The 10,344-nt window shown below is 41.8% G+C and overlaps 1 protein-coding gene across 1 annotated transcript; it reads right to left on the bottom strand.

Annotated features, from left to right (window-relative positions):
* Nucleotides 1-5,214: 5,214 nt before the first annotated feature.
* Nucleotides 5,215-6,240, bottom strand: LOC132608112 (uncharacterized). The gene has a single exon (XM_060322184.1). The coding sequence runs from the start codon at nt 6,238-6,240 to the stop codon at nt 5,215-5,217; it is 1,026 nt and encodes a 341-aa protein (XP_060178167.1).
* Nucleotides 6,241-10,344: the final 4,104 nt, after the last annotated feature.

The following is a 10,344-nucleotide window of genomic DNA, read 5'->3' as shown; positions in this document are numbered from 1 at the left end:
TGAGCGGTACTATCTCCCGAACAATCAACATAAAAGACACTGTACTGGGGGCTCACGGCCAACACATACATATAAACATAAATATCGAGAGTAACAGCACAAGCCGATCTGGCCGCTTCATATATCCTGTACAACAAAATAAGTGCCGACGAGGCTACATGACAACACGACTACATATCACTGTCTACAGACCTCTATGGAGTACAAACTATAGAAAGGACAGGACAAGGCCCTGTCGTACCCATATATGTACGTAACCAAATAGCATACCAAAAGGGTTGTAGCTCCGGATCAATGGAGCGTACTGACTGCTGCTGAGGGGAGGTCCTATTGCTGTGGATCGTCCGACTGGCCACCTGATCCTGCGGGCATAAACGCAGCGTCCACAAGAAGGGACGTCAGTACGAGTAATGTACTGAGTATGTAAGGCATGAATGATAACATAATAATATGTATAGAATCTGAATAACAACATAATAAGGAAATATGGAAAATATAAGAAAAAGGTATGACTGTAACTGCTTGCCTCTTAAGGCGGAATCATGCATGCTCACTTTTACACCGTGCCTATATGGATGATTACACCGTGCCTATATGGCCGGGCAGCACCACTACGCTGGGCGTAGTGGGTGACTTATGGATGATGATAGTGGGCAGCACCACCACTAGATGATTACCCCGGACGTCGGAGGCCCGGACGCGGGCTAATGATGTTATTTGATTCAGACAGTTTATGTATGTATGGGTGATATGTTTTGAAGGTAAAAGTGAGCATGCATGATTCCACCTTAAGAGGCAAGCAGTTACAGTCATACCTTTTTCTTATATTTTCCATATTTCCTTATTATGTTGTTGTTCATATTCTATACATATTATTATGTTATCATTCATGCCTTACATACTCAGTACATTACTCGTACTGACGTCCCTTCTTGTGGACGCTGCGTTTATGCCCGCAGGATCAGGTGGCCAGTCGGACGATCCACAGCAATAGGACCTCCCCTCAACAGCAGTCAGTACGCTCCATTGATCCGGAGCTACAACCCTTTTGGTATGCTATTCGGTTACGTACATATATGGGTACGACAGGGCCTTGTCCTGTCCTTTCTACAGTTTGTACTCCATAGAGGTCTGTAGACAGTGATATGTAGTCGTGTTGTCATGCAGCCTCGTCGGCACTTATTTTGTTGTACAGGATATATGAAGCGGCCAGATCGGCTTGTGCTGTTACTCTCGATATTTATGTTTATATGTATGTGTTGGCCGTGAGCCCCCAGTACAGTGTCTTTTATGTTGATTGTTCGGGAGACAGTACCGTTCAGTTACAGATTGTGTATGGGCCCGGGATAGTCAGTGAGAAGTAAATGCAAGCATAGGAGTGCTTGGCCAGTAGTGGTCGGGCACTTGTTATGGCCCATCGGTTTGGGCCATGACAAAATTGGTATCAGAGCAGTTCGTCCTAGGATTGGTCTACGAGCCGTGTCCAGTAGAGTCTTGTTTATGGGTGTGAAGCGCGCCACACTTATAAACAGGAGGCTGCAGGGCATTCAGGATGGTTACCCTTCTTTGTATCTTAAATCGTGCTATAGAGCTGAGTCATAGGTTGTAAATCCTCAATCCCGACTCCTCCTGTTTTATAAGTTGACGATGACTCCTTCAGAAGGGATATGATTGGTTAGAAAAGGTAAAAGAGCGATGCACGTCACTCAATGAGCTAGATATTGACGAGGACTCCCTTATTATATAGAGTATATTGGCGAGGATAATATACAGGGATATGAGGTTCATATAGCCGTATTTGTTTCTATTACCAAATGAGGTTCAGATGGAGATGCCATGGCCTTCAGGTATGCATATATATTTCCAGTTACTATTATTGGGGCCGTTGTTATTACTGATTGTTATAGCCCTGTGTGGCATTGTGCTGTTGGTTTACCGCAAGACAGGTTTGTAGTATTGTAGTTACAGAGAAAGTTCTGCCGTAATTTTCATAAGATCCCTAAGAGTTTAACATTCGAGGACGAATGTTTTTAAAGGGGGGAAGGATGTTACACCCCGTAGTTTCGTATGTTGAGATTCGAGCTACCTTTAGGAGGTGTGTGAGCTTATATGTGTTAAACTTATGGTTATAAGGATTCAAGTTCATATAATAAGCTATGAAAGGATTGAAGGACAAGTGAATTAAGGAAATTAAATTTGTCGGACTTTGGAGAAAATATGAGGAGCAATTTTAGTCCAACTTGGGGGACGAATATCTCTTAGCATATGAACTGTTTTAAGGTGAAACAATAGCCTAGAATGAAGTTCGTCGAGTCTAGTTTCCAATGCAACAAACCGCTCATCGATTGGACTTCGAGTGGAGAATTATGGACGTTACAAGTTCAGCTGACAGAGCAGAAACGCGTGCTACAGTACTGCTACAGTACCGACTTGCTACAGTACCCCCCCCCCCCCCCCCGAATTTGACCCTTATAAAAAGGGTAAGAACCCCCTTTTTTCACCAGATTCAACCAGAAATTTCCAGAAAATTGAAGAGAGAAAGAGAGAGGGGATCACAAAGTGAGCAATTTTCAAGCGAGGAGTATTAATCGAAGCTCGGATAAACGCATGGATGTGATTCTAGTATGATTTTGGGGTGGACTCAAGATAGATATTAAAGATATCTCTGTTTTAACAAGAATAAGGTATGAATCTTTCCTTATTAGTATTGATTTAGGCTTATCTACGGAGGAAAGGTTACTAAATGAGCTTATAATGAATTTATGGGTCGAGAAATTGGATAAAACATCGTGTGAAATGTTTATGGAATATTTTGGTGTTGATAATATTGTTGTTGATGTTGGTATTGTTGTTGTTGGTGGTGGTTGCTGAATTGAGATTTCAGGTTAGGCATATAAACAGGGGAGATGCTGCCCGAATTTCGGCAGATTCTAAAGGGATTTTAATTAAAGGCTTAAGATAAGTGTATGATGGTGAGCCTAATAATAGTATGAACGATTTTATATGTAGATTATAAGTCAGGAGATAAGTGGGAAGGTGAAGGAGCAAGATTCCAGGTATGTAAGGCTAAACCATTCTTTCTTAAGGCATGAGTCCTTTGTTGTGAACCTATATGTGACATCTTCAATAAACTCGTTTCTGAAAGTACCAAAGCTTACAGTTCCCGATGTTCTTGTGATATCCTTGAACTTGTTTCATGGCTATTGTTGTTATTCATTGATGTTGATCTCATCTTATGACTTTGTTCCTTCAAGGTGAGACGTGTTCATGATGACGGTTCCATAATAATAATCCAACGAGTTTAGGAACAAGTTCTTAAGGAATGTCTTATAGGACATGAATAGAGTGTTAGCAGAGGATCTCTAATGAGGTATTTAATGTTTGAAGAAAGGTTCAGGTTGTATCTTAGGATTTGGTTATAGTCCAGTCAAGTGGGAAGAAGTACTAATGGCCTGAGCAATGCTTATAAGTCTTATGTGATTATGTTGGTTCACATTTATGCATTGCATTCATTTACATATATGCATATTGACCCGTGACCAGAAGGCGATATATACGCGTATATTAGGTATATTATATATATATATATATATATATATATATATATATATATATATATATATATATGTATGGGGTATGGGAAAAGGGCGACGCGTTATATACGCATTACCACCTGATCAGTTGGGCAGTTATTACCACTAGTCTACGGCCAGTTGGGCAGATGTATATATTTACCACTGGACTGCAGCTAGTCGGGCAGTTACCACCGTGCTACGGCCGGTCGGGCAGTTACCGCTGATCAGTCGGGCAGTTGCCCTCTACCGTCGGGCGATAATCGGACGGGCAGTTATTACCACCGGACTGCAGCCGGTCGGGCAGTTACCACTGATCGGTTGGGCAGTTAGTATAGGATGATTAGTAAGATAAAGGCACGGTACTGTACATAGATATGGTTAAGCATGCGAGAGTATAGAGAGAGACATGTATCATATATGGATCGGGTTGTACGCCGCAACACATATTCAAAATAACGTTTGATGATAAGGTAACCAGGACTATGGTAGGGTATACAGACCTAGTAAGGATCGCAAGAAGATGAAGAGGTGTATATACATATGCTAGATTTCCGTCGGTAGTTCAGAAATGCTAGGTTGATTCTTATTCTTCTCAACTTTAGTATATGGCTATTTTGTTTCACTTTCCGCCTTGCATACTCAGTACATTGCTCGTACTGACGTCCCTTTGTTGGGGGCGCTGCGTTTCATGCCCGCAGGTCTTGAGATACAGCTTGACGGATCTTTCAGTAAGGATACCAGCTCAGCAGACAGAGTCGTGGCACTCCACTTGCTTCGGAGTTGCCCTGTGAGTCAGCATGGCTGCATATGCATTTGCATGGGTATGGCGGGGCCTTGTTCCGGCCACTTTATGTCATGTACTCCTGTAGAGGCTCGTAGACAGATATGCACAGTTAGATATCTTATAATTATCTCGACTTGTACTATGTTGTATCATTATTATGGATAGCCTTACCGGCACATGCACTTGAGATTAGTTTGAAGACGTAAGTATGTTATCTTTTGGGCTTGTGCCCCTATGGCTTATAGTACCTTGGTCTTATGTTGCCTTTCGAGATACGGAAAACGTGAGTTACAGTTGGTTCGCTCGGTTGCCGTAGGGTGCCGAGTGCCAGTCACGCCTTACCAAGGTTGGGGTGTGACACTTGGTTACCTCGTCTTTGACGAATGCATGTTTTACCTCGGGTTGTGGCCTCCGCTTTTGTTTGACCGGATGGAAACTTGGATCCAGGCTCAACTTGTGTGTCATCACGTCCGGTGGAATACCTGTCATGTCTAAATAGGACCAAGCAAAGCAATCTGAGTTATTTTTAAGAAACTCAATAAATTCTTTCTTGAGCTCGGGGGTTAACCCCGTGCCCAGGTATACCTTTTTCTCTGGTAGATGGACGAACAGTATGACTTGCTCGAGTTCTTCGACTGTGGACTTAGTGGAATCAGAATCATCGGGCACCACAAAGGTTCTCGGTACTCCGAATTCTAACTCTTCGTCTAGTGTGTCTCCGTTCCGATCTTTCGAAGATTTCGGGATCGGGATCGGGATCTGTGATTGCTATTTGTAATTCTTCCCTTCGTTCCGATCTGGCGCCTTTATAGTATTAACGGATTCTTCAACCGCGAACATTTCTTTTGCGGCCTGTTATTCACCACAGATGGTTTTGATACCTTCTGGGGTCGGGAATTTCAATACCTGATGCATAGTCGAGGGAACCGCCCTCATGAGGTGAATCCACGGTCTGCCCAGCAATGCACTATATCCCATGTCTCCCTCTATCACATAAAATTTTATATGCTGCGCAATTCCTGCCATATTGATTGGTAAAGTGATCTCACCCTTCGTCGTTTCGCATGCTATGTTGAATCCGTTGAGGACCCGTATTGCCGGCACGATCTGATCTAGTAGTCCCAGCTGTTCGATGACTCTCCATCGGATGATATTAGCCGAGCTACCTGGATCAATTAGCATACGTTTAATACTAAATTTATTGACTAGGATAGATATTACCAGTGCGTCGTTATGCGGCTGGGCGATGCCTTCCATGTCCTCGTCATTGAACGTGATGGGACCATCGGGGTCATCATTCCGGATACACTTTTCCCTCGTTATGGAAATTTTGGTGCGTTTCACAACCGGCCCGATGGGAACGTCAGTTCCTCCCATGAACATGTATATCACTTGCTGAGGCTCTTCCGGCCTATCCTGCTTGTTGGAGTCCAGGTTCTTGAAATGGATTTTTTCTCGTTCACTTAGGAATTCTCGAAGATGTCCTAAATTGAACAGACGAGCGACTTCCTCTCTCAGCTGTCGACAATCCTCGGTCCGATGGCCGTGAGTATGATGATATTTACAAATAAGACTTTTATCCCGCTTCTCTGGATCAGATTGGATTGGCCTTGGATGCCTTATTTCTTTATTTCGGATAACGGCCGCTGCTGTGGTTGCTACATCGATGCAAAAGTTATACTCGGATAACCTTGGAGATTCTCTGTTTCCTGGGGCTCTATCGACAGCATTTCTATTTATCAATCCACGGCTACTTTGGCCTCGATCATTCCTCCTATCATTCTTTCCCGATTTGTTGTTGCGCCCGTTTCCCCTTCGATCGAGTGGGTAAGGCTGGTACCTGTCATATGACGATCTGGAATCCCGATCTACCACTCTCATCAATTGAACACTCCCTTTAATGGAATGCCATGATACCGAAGCAGCCTTCAAAATTTTATCATCTTCGACCCTGATCTTCGACTGGTACCTGTTGTGTACATCAGCCTAGGCGATCGCCGGGTATTCTACCAGATTTTGCTTTAACCCCGATTTTGCAATTGCGCTATGATCTCTTGCTGGGCCTGTAACTGAGCCATAGCCATGTCTAACTGGTTTTGGAGCTGTTGCAGCGTGACTCTGTTATTCTCGCTGGCCGGTACACTGCCCACCGATGATCCGACTTGAACAGGATTAACGGGGCCGGGGGGGAGGGGGCGTTGTTATTTGGTACGTCCCCGTCGTCATTCTCATGATGGCTAGGTTCCACTTGGAAGTTGACAGAATGGGAATTTGACATTTCTGGTATACTTGAAATCAAGCCTTAAAGAACAAGTGTAAAATATCGAGCTTAACCAGAATGTTGTATTGAACCGCCACTGTTATCTAAGGCCCCACGGTGGGCGCCAAACTATTTAACCCTAAAATGGGGAACAAATAAATTTATGCGTGATGCCAAAGATATGTGGCTAAGTTCAATTTGATATTAGATTACAAGGGAAACCAATAAGTGAATAAGGAAACAGATCTTACCAGATGTTAATTAAGTCCGGCCTCGGGTATGAAAACCGAGGTCGGTACCCTATGCTGAATACGTATACGATGGATAATAGAAATCAACTCAATAACAGAAAATGGAGGTGAATGCAAGTAATTCTTTTGCCTTTTGATATGAACTTTTTCTTTCTTTCTGTTGCCAACCCCTTTAATGGATGAGAACCTCCTTTTTATATAGTAGAGGAGTTTCAACCTTAGTACAATTCTAAATAAAGAAAATAAATCTGGTGACAGTTGTTTTACCGAGATTGACGCCAAATTATCCGGTTGAGGGCGGATATTTCGCTCTTCTCCTTATGGCCGCCAACCGCCCTTCCTTTATCGCCTCATCTCGGCCCGAACTCGAAGCCTCGTATCTGCTGAGACGGTCGTATCGTGACCGAGCATAACCATGACAATAGGAAACCGAGTGTGCCTGTGTCACACCCTAGCAATAGTAGGGCATGACGGGCACCCGACTCTCATCAGAGTCGAGCGAACCCTTAGACATTCACTCTATTAAAACCTGTCATTTCAAAAACTTTTAAGAACATAAATTTTTTCCAAATTGAAATCATTATCTCTATAACGATTATGAAAACTTTCAATCAATAAGTACTTTAGACCAATCTAAATCATCTAAAATACATACTCTTTTAAAATCCACAAAGGACTCAACTGAAATCACTTTGTCGACACCTTGACAAACGTACTACAAGACACTGTCTGCAAAAGTCTCTATGAAGTGAACTGAACATTATGAGTCAGGACAGGGCCCTGACATACCCGTAATCATACATATCTATACATGACTCAGCACAGCTCCAGAATGAGGTGGAACTTGCCAATCCCAGCTGACGTCCAAGCATCCTAGCTATACACTTAACCTACCAAACAATCTGGGGCTGCGGGCATGAACGCAGCGTCCCCAGGCAAAAGGACGTCAGTACGGACAATGTACTGAGTATGTAAGGTGGTAACAAATCATAATCATAATTTGATTTAGGAGAGAAGAAATCACAATCTAACTTAATACCTGCAGCCTTCGCTGGAAGAAACATAAATATATACACGAAGTCTCCAAAACAATCTTTAAGTAAATAATGCAATCTCACACACATGCCGCTTCCGACATGTTAACAAATGGTCCCTTCGGACAGCCCTTCCGGCTAGTATCACAATAGTCCCTTCGGACGGCCGCTTCCGGCATAATAATGATGGCCCCTTCGGGCAGCCGCTTCCGGCTTAATAATGATGGCCCCTTCGGGCAGCTGCTTCCGGCTTAATATCACAATCATGTCAACACAAACTTAATCCACAAATATCAATACAAAGAGATGATGCTATGGAATGTAAACATAAATCATAAATGAAATGAAATAGTAAAATCTCGCACCTCCTTCGGAGCGGTTTTGAAAATCTAAATAGTAAAATCTCGCACCCCCTTCGGAGTGGTTCTGAAAATCTAAATAGTAAAATATCGCACCCCCTTCGGAGTGGTTTTGAAAATCTAACTTTATGTTTCCTTTAGTATAAAACTAATTTCCTCGAAATCATTAGTAAAACCATATACATAACTCAACTGGCACCTTATGGGTGTTCCCTTCGGAACAGAATAGGAGTACAATATCCATAAACCATCACCAGAAACATTTAGACCTTACTCGTCTAAGAATGGAATCATATGGAGTACATATAGAATGAATAGCACAAGAATCATGAATCACATTCGGAACCTATGAATAGAGTTACCCAAAAGTTCATATCATTCATCACTTACATCTAAGATATGCCAAAAGAAAGAAGGGTTAGCCTTACATACCTTTAGCGCTTATCCGCCACACAATATATATACGCTGCCCAATAATGTCTCAACCTATATTAAGACGTCAAGAGCTACGGTTAAACTACGGGGAGATTCAAAACGTATTCTAACGTTAGTAACTCCTTTCTAGATGTTTAGACGTCGTTATACTTATATCCAAACCAACTACATACAACCAATCCAACATCAATAATCTCAAGTTACTCCTAATAGTCCGTAGTCTTAACGTTTTCATGTAACAACTTTACAACAGCCCAAACAACATAAATACAGTATATATTCTTAGCTATCATTAATTTTCCAAGCGCAACAAGATCAACAACAACGTATCAAAACAGCCCATACCTTACAACACTCGATAATAGTTTACATGCGATTATGACACATCCAATTCATTCTTGTTAGTCTATAGTCATAATATTTCGTCAAAACGATTCTATTACAACCTAACCAACATTCAATACAATGCATAATCTCAATTATCATCAATCTCCCAAGCTCAATAAGAACAACAACGACACACCCAAAACAGTCCCTAACCGATCAACATAGAAGTGCCCGAAATTCTTGCAAACGTTTACGAACATACCAATCAACCACATACGATTCTTACTCATTATTTCTTATCTTCTTTTCATATAATTTCAGTGAAATATGACCAGCAGTCACACGACAACTACATCATCAATTAATACGCAAATGAGCTACATTGTCATCACTATAATCTTTACAACAACCCACAAACAATTTTAGTTCCAACTCTAACCATTAAATACCTTCATTTCCATCATAAAATTCATGACAGCAACCATCAAAATACCAAGTAAAATGAGTTCACTATCTTCCACACAAAACAGTCCACTACACGGCCACAACTCAACAAAATAACAACAAGTTCATATCAACACAACTTCACCTTTAACCTTCCAATTCTTTTCATTCTTTTTACCATGCAATCTATGATAGCAACAACCATAATTACTAAATAAAATCAGTCCATTATTCCACACCAAACAGTCCCCTACGGGTTCCACAATGCATCAACACCAACATTCATAATTTCATACATGCAATGTACATTTACATATTCACAACACATCCAAATTCATCCTAAAACAGCCCCTACGGCTTCAACAACATTCCAACACCAATATTCATAATTTCATACATGCAACTTATATTTACACATCTACCACACGTTTTAGGCCACCCTTAATACATGCAAAAGAAGGTTAAACCTTACCTTAAACACTTGACTTCTCAACTTGACTAGAGTTTGATGACTTGAACTAATACTTGTTCTTGTTGCTCCAATGGATACTCCACGTTGCTATGCACCTTCCTAAGGGTTGAAACACCTTGGAAAATATTTTTTTTTTAAAATCAAAATGGAGAGCTCAAATCTGGCCGTGAGCTTATAGGAGCTTGCATAGCATGTTTAGGGTTTCTCCTTCACTTGAAACATAATGGTGAATGTGTAGAACACTTTAGGGGTTTAATGGTGAGAAATAAATGGAAGAGCTGGCCGTGTTTGGTGGTGGAACAGCCATGGATGGCCGTGGCTCTCTTTCCTCTTCACTTGGTGAAGATGAGAGCCTCTCTCTCTAAGTTCACTTTGTGGGATTGGGAAGTGAGTTGTGGCTGCA

Source organism: Lycium barbarum, chromosome 8, assembly GCF_019175385.1.
Source record: "Lycium barbarum isolate Lr01 chromosome 8, ASM1917538v2, whole genome shotgun sequence".
Classification (NCBI taxonomy): domain Eukaryota; kingdom Viridiplantae; phylum Streptophyta; class Magnoliopsida; order Solanales; family Solanaceae; genus Lycium; species Lycium barbarum.
Note: the sequence above shows the minus strand (reverse complement) of the source record. Positions and strands in the feature narration are given on the sequence as shown.